At 39.3% G+C, this 19847-nt stretch overlaps 1 protein-coding gene across 3 annotated transcripts in view; it reads left to right on the plus strand.

The window, feature by feature from the left end:
• LOC126474702 (uncharacterized) overlaps window positions 1-19847 on the plus strand; it is a 35485-nt gene that overhangs the window by 8027 nt on the left and 7611 nt on the right. For all 3 annotated transcript variants that reach the window (XM_050102177.1, XM_050102179.1, XM_050102178.1), the window contains one exon: window positions 16335-16546. In XM_050102177.1, coding sequence (XP_049958134.1) covers window positions 16335-16546 — 212 coding nt within the window. The remainder of the gene's footprint in view (window positions 1-16334; window positions 16547-19847) is intronic.

Genomic DNA, 19847 nt, shown 5'->3' on the forward strand with positions numbered 1-19847 from the left:
CTGGTGCTGCCACCTATGGAAAACCTTACCTTTGGACTAATGGTCACCATCATCCTCGAAGTAGTTCCCATCCGCACATACACACCAGTCCCAGCACTTCTGCCTCTGGTCAAACGTTTTCTGAAAGTCGTGTTCTTTGAGGGTGTTCCTCACCACCAGTGATGGTTCTTGAATCCTCTCCTGAGTGTCGAACCGATGGTCTTTCAATTTGAGTTTCAGTTTTGGGAATAGCGCGAAGTCGCAGGGTGCCAAATCTGGTGAGTATGGTGGGTGGGGTACAACCGCCATGTTGTTTTTTTGCCAAAAAGGTCCTGGTGAGCAAGGGCCTGTAACAGGGCGCATTGTCATGATGCAGCAGCCAGTTCCCTTGACGTCAAAGTTTGGGCCATCGACGCTGCACGTCTTCACTGAGCCGTCGTAAAATGTCACAGTACTATGCGGAATTCACTGTTTGGTTGGGTGGGACGAATTCTTTGTGAAAAACTCCCTTGGTATCAAAGAAAATGATCATCATGCTCTTCACTTTGCTCTTCACCTGTCTCGCTTTTTTGGGTCCTGGAGAGCCGGGGCTTTTCCGCTGGGACGATTGTTGCTCTCATGCTCTGTCCCCCAAACACATGTTGAATCATTGCAAGGGTCTCCGTAGCACTTTTCCTGAGATTTGTACAGAATTTGATACACGCGCTGTTCTGTTCACGGATCCATCATAAAATCGCACTCACCAAACACAGAGCATTACAGAAATCACTGTGGACATGCAACACGTCCTGGCAGCTGAATGCCAGTCTGCATACTGACTCATCAGATACGCAGCTCTCGCCACCTAGTGGTGCAAAGATCTACTACTCCTACTTTTCAGATGGCAGCACCTGTCCCAAAAATTTTGGATAGTTTGGCAGTCCACACGATCAGTTTAGAAACAGGGATTAGCGATCATGATGTCTTTGTAGCAGCTATGTTTAAAAACAGTATTAGGTCAGTCAAGTAGGCTAGGAGAGTATTTCTGTTAGAAAGAGCAGATAAGCACTTCTTAGCATCTCACTTAGACAGCGAAATGACATCACTTAATTGCAGTAAGATCGACAGAGAGAAAATTGGGCAAAGTTTAAGGAGATTGTAAATTATGGTCTAAAAAATTATGTCCCTAATGAGTGGATTAAGGATGGAAAACATTCACCGTGGTTTAATAACAGAATTTAGAAACTCCTGAGAAAGCAGAGGCTGTCGCACTCTTTGGATCAAAAGAGAACACACAAATGACGACAAGCAAAGGTTAGTAGAGATTTGTGTGTCTGTGCTTAACTTGCATTTATCATGAATCTCTCGCTCAGCCAAAGTCCCAAGCAACTGGAAAAAAGTGCAGATGACTTCTGTGTATGAGAAGCGCAAAAGAACGGACCCAAAAAATTACGGACCAGTATCCTTAACGTTGGTTTTCTGCATAATCCTTGAACGTATTCTCAGTTGGAATATAATAAATTTTCATGAGACCGAGAAGCTTATGTCCACAAATGAGCACGGTTTTAGGAAGCATCACTTGTGCGAAACTCAGCTTGCCCTTTTCTCATATTATTTACTAGGAACTATGGATGAAGGGCAAAAAGCAGATTCCATATTTCTAGATTTGGGAAATATGTTTGACACAGTACCCCATTGCAGGCAGTTGGAGAAGGTATGAGGACATGGAATAGGTTCACAGATATGTGAATGGCTCGAAGACTTTGTAAGTTCTAGAACTAAGTACATTGTCCTTGATGGCGAATGTTCATCAGAGACAAGGGTGTCATCAGGAGGGCCCCAGGAAGTGTAATAGAATCGCTGTTATTCTTTACATACATAAATGATTTGGTGGACAGGATGGGCAGCAATCTGTGGTTGTTTGTTGATGATACTATGGTGTACAGTGAGGTGTAGTCATTGAGTGACTGTAGGATGATACAAGGCGACTTAGACAAAATTTCTAGTTAGTGTGATGAATGGCAGCTAGCTCTAAATGTAGAAAAATGCAGGTTAATGCGGATGAGTTGGAAAAACAAACCCGTAATGTTAGGATATAGCATTAGCAGTATCATGTGTGACATAGTCACAATGTTTAAATATCTGGATGTAACATTGCAAAGCAATATGAAATGGAAGGAGCATGGGAGGATCGTATTAGGAAAGGCAAATAGTCAGTTTCAGTTTGTTAGAAGAATTCTAGGAAAGTGCGGCTCATCTGTAAAGGAGACTTCATATAGGATGCTAGTGCGACCTATTCTTGAGTACTGCTCAAGTGTTTGGGATCTGTACCAGGTCTGATTGAAAGAAGGCATCGAAGCAATTCAGAGACGAGCTGCTAGACTTGTTACCGAAAGGTTCGATCAGCATGCAAGTGTTACAGATGTGCTTTGGGAGCTCAAGTGGGAATCCCTGGAGGGAAGAAGACATTCATTCCAAAGAACTTCACTGAGAAAGTTTAGAGAACCGGCATGTGAAGCTGACTGCAGAATAAACCTCTGCCGCCAACATACATTGCGTATAAGGACCATGCGTATAAGATACAAAAAATTGGGGCTCATGTGGAGGCATATAGACAGTATTTTTCCCCCTCATTCTATTTGCTAGTGGAACGGGAAGTAAATGACTAGTAGTGTTACAGGGTACCATGCACCACATACCATAAGGTGGATTGTAGAATACTTGTGTAGATTACATAAGGCATTTCACACGAACCATTGATGCAGACTTGCGTGACTGTGTTGGAACTCTCAGCACCAGTCCAGGGTGTTTCAATATTATTGTTTTGTAAAACAGAAATGACTGAAGATCTTCCTATGTTGGGCCAAAGTGTTTCCACACGAGATTTTTTTAATGTCTTTTGTTTTAGAGACAGGAAGAGTAATGCCTTTGATCACTGTGTGTGGTGTCATTTGAGCTAGCGTTTTTCCTCTTTTCCACAGACTTTAGTACTTCCCAATGTCAGTATTATAAAATGGTAAGAAACCTGTGAATATGGAAATTAGTGCAAAAGATTGGTGTTACCAGTATAAAAATGAAATATTATGACTTCAAAGAATATAGAAATAAGGAATATTTTGTCTAATTGTATGGTCACATTGTTGCATAATATAGTAACACAAGATTCCAGACAAAGATGCTGCGACATGAAGATTGTTACTTGTTCCTTGATGTGGCCAGCTATGAATTTACTGCCTGCAAGGCTTGGCTCATTCTGTTGGATAACAAACAGTTCAGTGCTCTATAATACAAGGACATGGCCGATTTTGAAACATATTCTTGTTTCAGCTGATAGTGATATACTTCTACTTTAAACTCATTTTCGCAAATTGACTTTGTCAGTTTTGATCCTGGGTGCCCCATTTAGTGCTAGAGCTGACAGTGTTGTCGTTAAATACAAATAATGGGAGAGAGAAAATTAACAGCCCATTATATGGTTGAAAAAGTAAAAATATTTGATCAACAAATATGTGTTATATAAAAGTCCATCACAGCTTTCAGTTCTTCTTGTACATCACATTTCTTTTTCCTATCTAAGACTCCTTTCTGCTTGATGTACTCTCATGGGTTTTCATTATATCAACTAGTAAATAAATTTGAGAATGTAATGTAACAGAGATTAATTGTCTTCAAGTGATTTGCTTTTGTACATAGTTCCACCAGTAGATGTAACAGTGATATTTTATTGCCTATCATCAAAGTTTGTATGTCTTACTTATATATTATTACAGTAGAGTGTCGATTATCCGAACGTCGGTCAACCGAACGACCGCTTAACCGAACTGTGTACTCCTCGCACCTGTTACTCTCCCACCCTACCGTCCATCATCCCCCTCCCAAACCAAGTTTCCCACAGTAGTTGCCTCACTGGGCCACCGCTGGCAGTACATTGCTTCTAATGCGGCCTTCACAAGGCGCTGCTGACCGGCCAAGCTGCCAGTCACTGTGTTTCAACAATCGGCACACTTCTGTCGGCGTGGCACTGGCAGTAGAAGTAGCGGCAGTATCAAAGCTGTTCACAGCAACAGTTGCGCCAGCTTGAGGCGTGCCGCTCCATGCAGTTTGAAGGATTGCGCGCCCCCAAGAAGAGCTTCTCACGGTGTAAACAGTCACCTTCTGTTCTCTGTTACGACCACTTGTGTGCTGCTGCGTGAAGAAGTGAACTTGACGATACAAAATGCTTAAACGTAAACGTGTTGTCTTTTCTGTGAGGGTTAGAAGAAAGTGAATGTGCAACCACTTTATCCAATGAGTACAAGGTGGGGAAGTCGACAATTTCGGATATAAAAAAACAAAAGACGAGCATAGTAAATTTTATAGCTATGCTTGATTCTACTGATGGATCAACAAGCCGTAAAACAATGAAGCTCGCCACTGTTTTTATGAATAAATTTACTGTACAGTACTTCTTTTTGGCAAATAAACATGTACAGTTCGATTATCCAAACAAACCAGTTTTCCGAACACCCGTGTCCCCTAATTACTTCGGATAATCGACGCTCTACTGTATTATTGCTCATCTTGTTGTGACATGTTCAGGAAGTTGCTTTGTTTTTAAAAACAAACATACCACTTTTTAATCTTAGTTTAGTTCTCTTATTCAGACCAGGTTGATGTAAAGAAAAAATCTGGAAATATAAAAGCTCCAGATAGCATCCACCTTCTTGACTTTGCAATATATGTCAAACTAGTAACTAACTAACTAACTAGTCAGAATTCAGTATGCATAAAATACATCCTAATTATCAACCACACTGTCACCTTTCAACTTAGACCAGTCTTTCTCGGCGTATTCCACTGATGAATTCTTGTCAGGTTATTAGCTGAGTGGTGGCACCGTCTTGTCGCAACGTTTCAATGAGTTGTGTACCCATCATCTTCGCCAGAAGATGATGGGTATGAAACTCATTGAAACATTGTGACAAGACGACGCCACCACTCAGCTGATAACCTGAGAAGAATTCATTAGACCAGTCTGTCATCACAACCAACATTTCAAACAAAAATGTAGAAGTTAAATAAATTATTGTCAGTGTTTCGTTCTGTCTTTGATTACACATATATGATGGCACTGTCCAGATAATTATTATGTCTTGTTCCTGACGGCAAGTATTGTTGTTCTAATGAAAGTTGGCAAAAGAAGATATGGGAATCATTCTGGAACTGCAAGTAAATAAGTAGTTGGTGAGTCATTGGTGAGTCATAAAACAAACTATGTGGCAGAATGTGAACTTAAATACAGAAATCAAAAATGATTACGGAAAAAAACACCAGTGAAATCAGTGGAAAGCAAACTGTATATCATGTCACAGAAAACTAATCTCATGTGCTTACTCTTGGAGAAACATGTAACAGCAAGAAGACAATAAAGTTAAACTTTCTGTGGGTGTCTTTTTTTGCGTTTGCTGTAACTTTATTGGAACAAGTTTTAACTAAATGCCACAAATAGTGGAGTGAAGAACTTGTCATTAACTTTTCCTATCTTCGTTGAGCATAGTGCTTGTGGAATGTTGAAATCTAATCCTTCTGCTGCTGGATCTCTTTGGTTTTGCACATTGTGAGCCAATCTCTGTTTGAGGTTTAATCAAATTTTCAGTTTTCGTATGACATTTGCTAGCATAGTTCATGCCAGCTTTCATTACGAACATTAACAGGAGGAAAGTTTAATCATAATGGAACAACACGTAAAATAATGTAGGGGTAACCACTCACCTGTAGTGGAGCACAGAGCATAGAATCATGTAACAGAAAACAGTATCGCAATAGCTTTCGAGCTTTTTCTCTTTTTCTTGTAAGAGTAGACACATTCACCACACACAACCACACAGACACCCAAACACCCAGTTCTGCAGTTGGAGTGATTACTGATTATCAGTTACTGATTATTGAAAGGGATATGGGAGGATGCATGAGGTAAATAGGGTATAGCAGGATGGCGTGAGGCATATTTTTAGACAGTGACTCGGCTGCGCAAGAAGACGAAAATAGTTTGGAGGATAGGGCATTATGAGATATAGAGGAGGGAAGTGATTTTTCTGGTGTGTGGGGGGGGGGGGGGGGGAGAGGGAGGAGGAAAGGAAAGTAGTGGAAATGAAGAGTGGGGAAAGGGAGAGGGGAAAAGAGAGACAAAGAGATGGCAGGATGGCAGTATACAATTAGAAAGGAGACAGAGTGGTGTGGAGAGAAGGGAAAAAGTTAGGTGAGGCAGCAGGAAACTGGTTAGTGGAAATTTGGGACGGGGATTGGCCACCACTCCCCCGACCCCATCCCCGTCCCCCGCTGCCAATATGGGCATATGCTCCCAGCTACCCTTCCTGTTTTCACACACACACACACACACACATATATATATATATATATATATATATATATATATATATATATATATATATATATAAAAACAAAGATGAGGTGACTTACCGAACGAAAGCGCTGGCAGGTCGATAGACACACAAACATACACACAAAATTCAAGCTTTCGCAACAAACTGTTGCCTCATCAGGAAAGAGGAAAGGAGAGGGAAAGACGAAAGGAAGTGGTTTTAAGGGAGAGGGTAAGGAGTCATTCCATCCCGGGAGCGGAAAGACTTACCTTAGGGGGAAAAAAGGACAGGTATACACTCGCGCGCGCGCGCGCGCGCAGCGCGCGCGCGCGCGCACACACACACACACACACACACACACACACACACACACACACACACATCCATCCATCCACACATACAGACACAAGCAGACATATTTAAAGACAAAGAGTTTGGGCAGAGATGTCAGTCGAGGCGGAAGTGTAGAGGCAAAGAAGTTGTTGAAAGACAGGTGAGGTATGAGTGGCGGCAACTTGAAATTAGCGGAGATTGAGGCCTGGCGGATAACGAGAAGAGAGGATATACTGAAGGGCAAGTTCCCATCTCCGGAGTTCGGATAGGTTGGTGTTGGTGGGAAGTATCCAGATAACCCGGACGGTGTAACACTGTGCCAAGATATGCTGGCTGTGCACCAAGGCATGTTTAGCCACAGGGTGATCCTCATTACCAACAAACACTGTCTGCCTGTGTCCATTCATGCGAATGGACAGTTTGTTGCTGGTCATTCCCACATAGTATGCATCACAGTGTAGGCAGGTCAGTTGGTAAATCACATGGGTGCTTTCACACGTGGCTCTGCCTTTGATCGTGTACACCTTCCGGCTTACAGGACTGGAGTAGGTGGTGGTGGGAGGGTGCATGGGACAGGTTTTGCACCGGGGGCGGTTACAAGGATAGGAGCCAGAGGGTAGGGAAGGTGGTTTGGGGATTTCATAGGGATGAACTAACAGGTTACGAAGGTTAGGTGGACGGCGGAAAGACACTCTTGGCGGAGTGGGGAGGATTTCATGAAGGATGGATCTCATTTCAGGGCAGGATTTGAGGAAGTCGTATCCCTGCTGGAGAGCCACATTCAGAGTCTGGTCCAGTCCCGGAAAGTATCCTGTCACAAGTGGGGCACTTTTGTGGTTCTTCTGTGGGGGATTCTGGGTTTGAGGGGATGAGGAAGTGGCTCTGGTTATTGCTTCTGTACCAGGTCGGGAGGGTAGTTGCGGGATGCGAAAGCTGTTGTCAGGTTGTTGGTGTAATGATTCAGGGATTCCGGACTGGAGCAGATTCGTTTGCCACGAAGACCTAGGCTGTAGGGAAGGGACCGTTTGACGTGGAATGGGTGGCAGCTGTCATAATGGAGGTACTGTTGCTTGTTGGTGGGTTTGATGTGGACGGACGTGTGAAGTTGGCCATTGGACAGGTGGAGGTCAACGTCAAGGAAAGTGGCATGGGATTTGGAGTAGGACCAGGTGAATCTGATGGCACCAAAGGAGTTGGGGTTGGAGAGGAAATTCTGGAGTTCTTCTTCACTGTGAGTCCAGATCATGAAGATGTCATCAATAAATCTGTACCAAACTTTGGGTTGGCAGGCCTGGGTAACCAAGAAGGCTTCCTCTAAGCGACCCATGAATAGGTTGGCGTACGAGGGGGCCATCCTGGTACCCATGGCTGTTCCTTTTAATTGTTGGTATATCTGGCCTTCAAAAGTGAAGAAGTTGTGGGTCAGGATGAAGCTGGCTAAGGTAATGAGGAAAGAGGTTTTAGGTAGGGTGGCAGGTGATCGGCGGGAAAGAAATGCTCCATTGCAGCGAGGCCCTGGACGTGCGGAATATTTGTGTATAAGGAAGTGGCATCAATGGTTACAAGGATGGTTTCCGGGGGTAACAGATTGGGTAAGGATTCCAGGCATTCAAGGAAGTGGTTGGTGTCTTTGATGAAGGATGGGAGACTGCATGTAATGGGTTGAAGGTGTTGATCTACGTAGGCAGAGATACGTTCTGTGGGGGCTTGGTAACCAGCTACAATGGGGCGGCCGGGATGATTGGGTTTGTGGATTTTAGGAAGAAGGTAGAAGGTAGGGGTGCGGGGTGTCGGTGGGGTCAGGAGGTTGATGGGGTCAGGTGAAAGGTTTTGCAGGGGGCCTAAGGTTCTGAGGATTCCTTGAAGCTCCGCCTGGACATCGGGAATGGTGATTATGTATACTTGTTACAGTATACCATATTGCTTTATATTTTCAAGTGCCTTTCAGAAGGCAGAATCTATCTTCTCACTTATTATGAAGACAACATGTGAAAAAATGTGAACTGTATTTCACATGAATGGTTTTTCCTGAGACCATACTAACTCTTTGAGAAAATCTTCTTTTCCTCCCGAAATGTAATGTTCAACCGTAGAGTTGTTATCATCATCTTGTACAATTTCCTGCCACTACCTGGGTCTGCTTGCAGCCCAAGTCTCTCCATCTGCTCCAGAAATTCCACCACCTCCCTGTAGCTTCTCTGGCCCAGTCTTCTCTTCCAGTTGCTTTCTTCCACTCCTTTTAGCCACTTGTTCCTTGGTCTCCTGCTTCTGGCTCCATCTTGTGCATATTCCTACAGATCCTCATCTCCTGTAATCCATCCAAATCCCCTTACCACCTTAATCTTCTTTTTTCATTCTTCTTTTATAGAGATATCTCATGTGTTAATTCCATAATCCATTCATTTGTCATCATTTCCAATATTGTTACACATATTAGACTTCTCAAAAACTTCATCTTTATTGAAACTTTCTGGCAGGTTAAAACTGTGTGCCAGACAGACTCGAACTCGGGACCTATACCTTTCTTGGGTAAGTGCTCTACCAACTGATCTACCCAAGCACGTGCTTGGGTAGCTCAGTTGGTAGAGCACTTGCCCGCGAAAAGCAAAGGTCCCGAGTTCAAGTCACAGTCTGGCACACAGTTTTAATCTGCCAGGAAGTTTCAAATCAGCACACACTCCACTGCAGAGTGAAAATCTCATTCTGGAGTCATCTTTATTGTTCACTCCTTACTTTTCCCCTTTCCTTCATGAGCGAGTTTCTGCAGCATACAACAGAATTGGTGTATAATATGTTATGCATATTAACTTCTTTCTTAGGAGACTTCTTTGTTCCATATAACTTCTCTCACACTTCTCTTCTCATGAAGCAGTCGGCATGCTTTGTTGATTCACTCTTATCTCTTGATAATTTCTTCTGTTTTTTTGTACAATTTACCTGCCAGGTATCCCAAACTGTCCACTGTTTTCAGTTGCTCCTTACTCGGTATCATGTTTATTGTGGACAATCCTTTTTTTCTTGTTGTGACCACCAGCTCACGTTTCTTTGCTTGAATTTTTGGTCATATTCATGTCCAACATTTCCCGAGACATGTAATTGGTTTTGTATTTCCTTCTCATTGTTATTCCATACTATCAGATCATCAGCAAATAACATTGTTGTAATTTTGTCATGTGTCTCTCCTGCCACTTGGATTATTGTATTCTCCACCAACCCTATAAAAAATTAAGGAGATAGGGCATTTCCTTGTTTCAGAATATTAAAAAATTTAGACTTATGCCTTTCTTATCATAGGTATTATTTTAAAGTTTAGTATAATAATGTTTAGGACTGTTGTATATGCAATTAACATCATAACACACAGAAACTTACTCTGCCTGTGCTTAAAAGAAAAGTCAAATATTATGAAAAGGACAGATTGCTGCTCACCATGTATTGGAGATGCTGAGCTGCAGATAGGCACAACAAAAAGACTGTTAAACAAGTAAGCTTTCAGCCAAAAAGGCCTTCATTGGAATATGTACACACAAACTCTTACGTAAACAGAACTCACACGCACTAATTCCGAAGAAGGCCTTTTTGGCCAAAACCTTTCTTGTTTGATAGTATTTCTGTAGCGCCTATTTGCGACTGACCATTTCCGCAATATAGTGAGTAGCAATCTATCTTTTCATAATACTGTCCTTATACCATCCTGGATTTTCCATTGTTAGAAAAGTAGACAATTTTATGCCCACAAAATACACCTTGTAGCGGTCACAACAGTAATGGTTATAGGGTACATATCCTGAATACCTCATGAGAATATAGATATCAGAACCCTCAAGCATTATTTCACCATCCAAGAGATTTCAGAGTGTACAATGTAATGATACAATAATTTTGGTCCTCTTGAGAAGCCTGTTATGTGTAAGTATACACTTTCTTTGCACAAACCGTATGAGGATTTCATCATTGATTTTCCTATTATTCTATCCTGTTGTCTGCTATCTGATGATTGTTTATCCAGTTCTTTGTCTGCTATCATCTAATATGTATCATTTGTTTCCTGTCATGATTTAGCAGTAATTTCATTATGGAGCTTTTTTATTTGGTAGTGTTTATGTTTTTAAACAGAACTTTGTAATATCTTCAGGAATTTTGTAAGATGTGAATAGTGTGTACTTTTTTTCTAAGTGGTGTAAGCAGCAATCAGTTATTCAGTTGTTTTCTTGATGGTGACCTTATAAATTACTTACACAATAAATCGACAGCCTTCATGTTTGACTGTATGTGTACCTGATGGCAAATGTGGCATAATAGAAGAAAGTGAATGTGTTTTGATACCCACAGTGTCTTTTAGACAATTGTTGACAGTGCTTTTCATGTAGTCTAATTGCAAATCACCCTAACAACCACCACCACCATCTTAAGCAGTAGTGTAGAAAAGGGATGCAGTGGTTAAGACCCTGGACCACATTTCAGGGAAGCAGAGTTAAAATCCCTGTATGGCCATTCAGATATAGGTTTTCAGTGGTTTCTGTAATTCAGTTAAAGTGAATTGTAGCAAAGGTTTTTTTAAAAGAACTTCTTTCTTCATCCATGCTTATCTTTGCTTGTTCACTGTCTGTAAGGACATAATCACTGTCATTGTGTTAAATCACAATCTCCTTTCTTTAGAAGCACCAGCACTCATGTCCCTCCTTTCACCAAATTAGGTTGCATGTGACAGGACATTTGTGAGGAACTCAGAAAAACAACAGATGTGGCTTTGATGGTAATGTTTTGTGAAACAACTTTACTTTTTTTGGAACCAGTGGTGGCTATATTTGATTTATGTGAGCTTACCAACATAAAGTAAGTCTATTATGGGGAGGCTTTAAGAAATGAAAGATAAACACTTCATGGGAGACATTACCCACACCAAACTCTCCTTCAGTTTCTAGAAATTTGATCTCTGGATGACATGCTTTGATGTGTACATAAGTCGAATACCACTCTATTCACCAAAAAACATTATATGTAAATAACTAGGTTGAAATTGGTCATATGAGGAGAGACTGATTAATACATCTTTTGATCTTCAACAAAGCAGGAGGAAATTTAGTTAAGTATCAAGACCACTGCTAAATAACTTATTTTAGTGGTTTTACATTGAGGCTAATAAAGGTGTCATGCATAAATAATTCTCAACAGCTGATTGGTGCCACATTTTTTATAAAAATGGGTATAACTAGCATATCATAGGGCCATTAGGTTTCTTAAAGTGTACAATGACCAAGATGTTGAGTTGAGAGAAGTTCTTTGCATTCCAGCCAGCACTTAAAGTAGTACAGGTCTGGCACATTCTGGATATTCAGTTGAGATTTGTTCTCGAGAAATGATTGATAAACATTATGGTACTGTAATGGAATACTCGTTAAGATTTGTGAGTTTTTGCTATGATGGGCACTCATATGACAGTATATGTAATATCCTGAGTGAATTCTGCATAAGAAGAAGATAAATGAGTAAACCTCTGTTGACCCCAGACAAAAACTGCTCAGAGGAGGACTGTTTACAATGTGTGAAGCATAATCTGAAAGACTTCTGGATGTAACCTAGACATGTACCCATGATTATACTTTGGAGACACAACTACACTCAAAATTTAGTGCTGGCAGTGTCAAAGTATGCTGAAAAATAAAAACTTTTATCAGTGTTAGTATTTGTCTTCAGCACTTGCAGTATATCATCACATTTGATTATTTGGAAAAGGGTTGAATAGTGAATGGCTTTTAACAAACAGTTTTATTGGACCATTCAGATGGTCACATGAATAAAAAGTTACACATTGGTCATGGCTACGGGAGAAATGCTAAAACCGGGCTTCAAAATGATTTTATACTCACTCTGTTTTCAATATTTCACCCAGTGCATTTTCTTTTTGTTTCCTGACCTCAAATATCTGTTTCAAGGCAAACGGATATCTATTGAATGAATAGGCTACCTTTGTTGTAAACGAGTGTGTACACAATTGGAAGCAAATGTTTTTCTGACAAAATAAATAAAAGCAGAATCTCACTGAACCAAATGTTTGACGGAAATAAGTTAATCTTATTAAAAAGTTATTTAGTAATATTTTTACCAAACTTATCGGGCCATAATTGTGTATTGAGAACAGCTGTTTATCCATCATGTTGACTGGGCACCTTCCCTTAATGCCTCTACTGCTAATAGGTACTGCACTTCTCATGATAGAGCTTGTGCCCTTCACTAGACATAGGAAAACGTGGTTCAGTTCAGCCTGGTACTGGTACAGTCACAACTCAATTTCATTGTACCTTCACATCTGAATAACATGTATGTACAGTGGTAGACAAGGAAACATGGGTGTATTGTCTGATGTGGTGGAGGGGGGAGAAAGGATGTCACACAGTTTAATGCTGTAGATTTGTTTTTGAGGGCACATGTAAAGAGTATCATGCACTTGACCTCTATTAACACTATGAACTATTATTTCTCAAATATTTGCGATTGAACAAATTCAGCACATTGTATATTCAGCTGGGTTGCTGATTCCATTTTTATACACAATATTTCAATGACCAACACAGTCATCATCTTCAGGTGCTACCCACTGTGCTACTGTGTGTACTCAGTGCCTGGACTCTGACTACAACCAAACTGGAAGTGTTGTTGGTGTCGCACTGTTATTTATAGCCGAGTTCAACTCCAGGTACCCACCATATCCTTTGATACAGACTTGTTGTGTATTTGTTTTTTTTTTTTTAGAGCCCACACTGTTACCCTGTGAAACCCACACCATTAAGTCACACTGACAAAACAAGAGAAATAACGAATTCAGTGGAGTCTTCTAGTTTCAAAGAGTGTGATAATGATTGTTTTGATGTATTAAATGATTCAGAAAAGATACTTTGGTTTACACCTTATGTAAAATGTTTGCTAGGGTAATTGTAACAAATAATTCATTTTGTTGGCCATCTAAGGCGTATCTCTACCAGTATGATTATTTAAATGACATTTCAGAAAACATGTTGCTTGAAAAAAATACTTTTGGTTCGATATAGCAAATGTAAACGTGTTAAAAGATACTGGTCATACCTGTTTATTACCCCCGCTCACTGTAACCTGCGTAACACTTCAGATATCATGTTATATGACTTAAAACAATGTCAAAAGATGCTGCTCAGTGAATAGAAAGTGACCTCCTCCTTTTTAGATATGTTGTTTATGTGGAAATAAGTAACCTAATTCACTTGTCAAAAGTTATAAGACCTCGTAGACTACATTCTTGTAGTATTAGTAGTAGTAGTATTGTTGTTGTTAGCATCATCTTCAGTCTGAAGACTGGTTTGTTGCAGCTCTCCATGTTACTCTGTCAATTGCAAGGCTCTTCATCTCTACAGAACTACTTCAAGCTACACCCGCTTGAACCTGCTGACTGTATTCCAGCCTTTGTCTTCCTGTACAGTTTTTACCTTCCACACTTCCCTCCAGTACTAAATTGATGATTTCTCGATGCCTCAGAATGTACTATCAACTGATCCTTCTTTGAGTCAAGTTATGCTATACATTTCTTTTCTTCCCAATTCCATTCAGTACCTCCTCATTAGCTATTTGATCCATCCAGCTAATCTTCAGCATTCTTCTGCAGCATCATATTTCAAAAGCTTCTATTCTCACCTACCTGAAGTGCTTATCATCCAATTTTCACTTCATATGCAAGGCCCAACAGCACCTTCGCAAAAGACTTCCAAATACTGAAATATATATTTAGTGCTAACAAAATCCTCTTTTTCAGAAATGCTTTTACATTATGCTAGTCTGCATTTAATATCCTCTCTATGAGGGTAAGTCAATTATTATCCGCAATTTAGTTATATTTTTGTTTATTTTGGTAGTACTGTCATTTTGCATTGATGACACATGCTTTGTCTATTTGTTGTTATATCTCTGCAATTTTCAAGCTGCTAGGTTAATTTCATAATCGCTGCCGTGCTGTTAACCATGGCTGCTCCCCTGTCTATTTGCACCAGACGAGCTCTGCCTCCCCCCTTTCTCAAGTAGTGCTCCCCTTTCATGTCCATTGACTCTTATGATTGCAGTTTGATTTCTGTAATGTACATAACTTTTCGCTGCCTGTGTTTTTTATACATTTCAAAGAGTATAGTGTTACATTCCAATCTGGATTTTCCATTGTTTGAAAGAGTGTATTCCAATTGACATTGTCAAAAGTTTCATCTAAATCCACAAACTGTATAAACACAGGTTTGCCTTTCTTCAACCTATATTCTAAGATTACTTGTAGGATCAGTACTGCCTCAAAGGTTCCTACATTTCCCTGGAACCCAGGTTGATTTTCCCTGAAGCCGGTTACTACTACTTTTTCCAATATTGTGTAAACAATTCATGTCAGTACTTTGCAGTCACTAAGTTGCCATCGTGACTTATTAAACTGATAGTTCAGAAATCTTCACATCTATTTGCAACTGCTTTCTTTGAAACTGGTATTATTACATTTTCTTCGAAGTGTAAAGGTATTTCGCCAATCTCATATATCTTGAATACGAGGTGAAATGATTTAGTCGTGGTTGGTATCGTAATAATTCAGAGGGAATTGTCTCTGCTCCAGTCACTGTGTTTCGGGTTAAGTTTTTCAGTGCTGTGTCAAATTCTTCTGAGTATCATAACTCCCATAGTGTAGTCACATACTTCCTATTTTTTTCTGCAATATTGTCTTCAAGTTCATTTCACATGTATAACCGTTCAATTTATTCCTTCCACCTTTCAGCATTCCCTTTTTTGCCTATTACTGTCTTGCCATCAGAGCTCTTGATCCTCATATAGCTGCTTCTCTGCATCCCTATGGTCTCTTCAGTTTTCCTGCAAGTAATGTCATCTTTCTCCTAGTCTTACATGCTTACACAGCCTTGCATTTGTCCTCTAGCCATTCTGCTTAAACATTTTGCACTTGATGTCAATCTAATTTTTTAGATGTCTGTATTCCCTCTGGTGTGCTCCCTTTACTGCATTTTTGTATTTTGCCTTTTTGTTAGGTATAGTCACTATCTCGCATGTTACCCAAGAAGTTTGCTTGTTTGATTCTCTGCAGCCTTCGCTATTTCATCACTCAGAATTACCCATTTGCCTTTTATCCTATTCGTTTTCCCTGTTTCAGCCAATTGTTGCCCAGTATTTCCATTGAAACTTTTGAGAACCCATTTTTCTTTCAGTTTATCTGGGTCTTGCTTCCCTTTCTTCTGCCTTTCAACACTGTCTTCATCTTAATCCGCAGTTCACAACCAATAAATTATGATCAAAGTCCACAGCTGCACTTGGAAATATTTGCAGTTCAAAGTCTAGTATTGAATTCTCTTTGTTAGTCAATCTGAAGCCTTCCAGTATCTCCCATTCTGTTCTACACAGATTGTGGTATCTTTTTGGGATACTATTAAATAATTAAAATACCTCTTGTGTTTCCAAACTTTTTTTGCGCAATTCATTAGCACAATTTCCCTTTTGTATTCTGAGGTAAATGTTTTGTATGTGATCCATTAGAATGTTTACTTCCATCAGTGAAGCTCATTGTAAAGAAAGTGAGAGCTGACATATTCCTTGTTAATGCAATATTTTATTACAGAACAATAATGGTGTCTCTTGCAACATTTTTAAATAATTAAATTTTTTTATTCTTTTTAGCACTACTTAAAAGTACACGCAGAGAAGATGTACCTTTGTGAAAAATGTCACAAGGGCTTTTCGACAGAGACTGCTCAGAGAAAGCATATGAGAACATGTGGGATGAAATTCACATGTTCATGCAATTTCTCTTATGAATCATATGAGGCACTGCTGACACATGCCAAACGCCATCGACATACATTCGATGAAAAATTCAGGTTTTATGGGAAGTTAGTATCAGTTACATGTACTTTCTTTCATTTAAAAATTAAAGCTCGTAACTGAATGTCGGTCTTGTCATGTATTACATTTTAAGCTAGTACTGTCTTAGCTATGTCTAGTATTTTTAAGTATTGTTGAATAGTGACAAACATGGGGATTATTTTATTGTGTTGGATTAATGATTCTATATTATTCTGTAATTTTTTTTTATGTTACACAAAAATTTGATAGGACAGCAAAAAATTATCCTTTTAACCAGACATAAATTTAACCCAAAAAATTTGCTGTTTGTAAATTGTGTTGACAAAAGGTATAAGGACCTCCGGATGAGCTGTAGAGCATATCATCTCAGTTTATGGAATTTTTGTTATGCTGTTTGTGTACCCATTGTCTTCCTTGATCTGGGAACTGACTTAACCATCTGGTTATAGGAGAAACCATCTGTTTAACATCGACTTCTAGCCATTTGTAATTTTCTTTCAAAGGTCATTATCAGTACCGAAAGAAGCAATAAATTGACAAAATGAAATTCAAGAACTGATTTTAGATTGAAACCCAACATATGGAATTTAGTCTGACCCTTACTGTCTTAACCACCAAAAACTGCTGAGCTGATTTTGATGGAATTTTCACTGAACTCAAGTATCACATACACTTTGCTTAACCGGGTTGGATTATGGGAAAAAGCATTGTAATTATAGTAACTGATGATATTTCCACTATATAAATGCCTATGGCCCATATGAGGATGTTTTTCAAACACCAGTTTCTATATTTGTTTGAATTGACATCTTTTCATGGATTATATTAATCTGTTGGTCTAGTTAACTTGCATAATATTCACCAGTCAGTGTTCTACTCCTTACAGGGCTGAATAGACCATTTTGCACAGGGCATAATCATTCTGGAAGATGTAACTGACTTCCACTCACTCCTTGCATGATTGTTGCTTATTTTTTGGTGTGAAGTGACAGACCCTGTACATTATAACGGATTGTCACATGAATTCAGTTATAATGTTTTTCATTAACCCATATATTCTATGTAAATTGATGGTGGAGGGGGAAGGGGAGAGGGAGGGAGAGAGAGAGAGAGAGAGAGAGAGAGAGAGAGAGAGAGAGAGAGCGAGGAAAGGGAAGAAATTATTGATGTCAGGTGCATTGGGACTATATGTGGAATCAGTGGCGATGAGTGAAAATGTGTCCCAGACCAGAATTTGAATCTGAGATTTCCCACTTACTAGGCAGTAGCATGAACCACTGTGACATTCAGACATGTACAAAAGAACAGATGCCACATGTTCATATAGTCCAAAAATTCTTTTTTACATTTGTTCAGTGCTCAACAAATGCCACACACATCTCACAAAAGGCTTATTCATAATTAATTCTTTGTATGAAAAGTATTGTATTCTCTCTTCTAATAATGCTTGTGGGGGAATCCTGTTTCAAACACCTTTCATAATGGATCACCCAATACCATATTGGGCACGTTATTGTCTTTATATGTGCTTGAGGTTTTGAAAGCACTTCATGTGAATAATTTTAAAGAAAAATATGGCTATATTAAATTCTGTTTCCCATTTATTAACTGTTGGAAACTGATTACCATTCTCTATACAATGAATTGGCATATTCCTTGAAAACCTCCACAAACTTTGGATATTTATGATAAATCACTCACCCAAAAGAATTTTATCTGGTCATAATATTCTAACTTACCCATTTGAATAAAGCATGTGTCAGGCTACTTTATAAAGATGTGTAAACAAGACTGGCTTTTATATAAAATTGGCACTTGATTGAATTTATTTTACAGTGTGTACCAATTTGACAGGAACAGAATACTGTCAATATCAATGTCATCTTTGTTCCAAGATAATAAAATTTCACTGTACCCATATAGCTTATTTTATAATGTTCTGAAGCAAGATAATGATCAGCTATTAAAATTTGTAGATGTATTAACTACCTTAGCCTCCAAAACAATAGACCTCAGATTTGCTGTGCAGGTTATTTTACCATCATACCTATGTTCATTGAGTATGTCTAATGGAGTTTGAGTCAAAGCTACAGCACAACAATGGGATATGATAGAAGCAGACTTATTATCCAGATGTGGCTTAGTTGATTATGTTTGCACACCAGAAATTCCACTAACCTGCGTCGATAAAAATTGTTCTTCAAACACCTACTGTTCTCAGTAAGTGCCTGTTTTGGCATGACAATTTACAGAGCCAAAACTAATGCTACTTTTTATGTATGCGTATCTCAACATTATCTACTTTTCGTCTTCTTCTTTTTCTTCTTCTTCCTGAAATGTTTCTGCTTATGCAAGTCATTCACAGAGCCTCTTCCAAGCTTCTCTTTTCTCCCACAGTGTATCATTTAGCATCTCTTCTCATTGCAGTCCTCTTCGGTTCACATCATCCTTCACCTGACCTCTCCATTGTGTTCATGGTCTTCCAATTGGTCTTCATCCAGGTTCTGTCCATTCTAGGGCTTTTCTTGGATGGAAGTCTTTCTGGTCCCATTCTTTTAATGTGGCCAAACCTTGTATGTGTATTACTCCCCATACTTTCTTTTAGGGGTTCAGTATTGTTCAGTATTGTTTCATTCCTTATCCTGACCCTTCTCGTCTTACCCAGGGTCCCTCATAGAAAATGCATCTCCATTACTTTTTTTTCTCCTCACATCCTTATTTGTCCAAATCCAACATTCTGATTATGTCTGATACACAATAATAAAATTTCAAACAATTTTCTACTCTCTCTGAAATTTCATCCGTGATGTTTCCTTTCTTGGCTAATTTACTTCTTAGATGCTTGAAAGTATCTGCTTCTTTAATAATTTTTCCATTACAACTTACATCCTTATTTTTTATTTTTCTTGATGATTTTCATTATTTCACTTTCTGTCACACTTGTTTACACATAAGCTTCTTCAGTTATTGTCTGCTAGGTATTTAGTTGTTCTTCCAGTTCTGCTCATCTTCTTCCCAAATCATCACACCATCTGCATAGACCATAATTTTCATATCATCTGCAGTTGACTCTTGGTGAACTTTCCTTATAATTTTGTCCATGACTATATTAAGAAGCACTGGTGAGAGTGCACCATTCTGAATTTTTTGCCGTCTGTTATAACACAATTCAGGCAATTTTTATACAGGTTCCCGATTCTCAGTTGCATTCCTTTTGACAGTTCTAGTCTATTCAGATTTTGCAATATGTCTTCACTTCTAATAGTGTACTAATCCTTTTTTATATAGCTGAATGCAACTACATGTTTTCCCCAAATTCGCATTTAT

This window comes from Schistocerca serialis, chromosome 4 (assembly GCF_023864345.2).
Source record: "Schistocerca serialis cubense isolate TAMUIC-IGC-003099 chromosome 4, iqSchSeri2.2, whole genome shotgun sequence".
NCBI lineage: Eukaryota > Metazoa > Arthropoda > Insecta > Orthoptera > Acrididae > Schistocerca > Schistocerca serialis.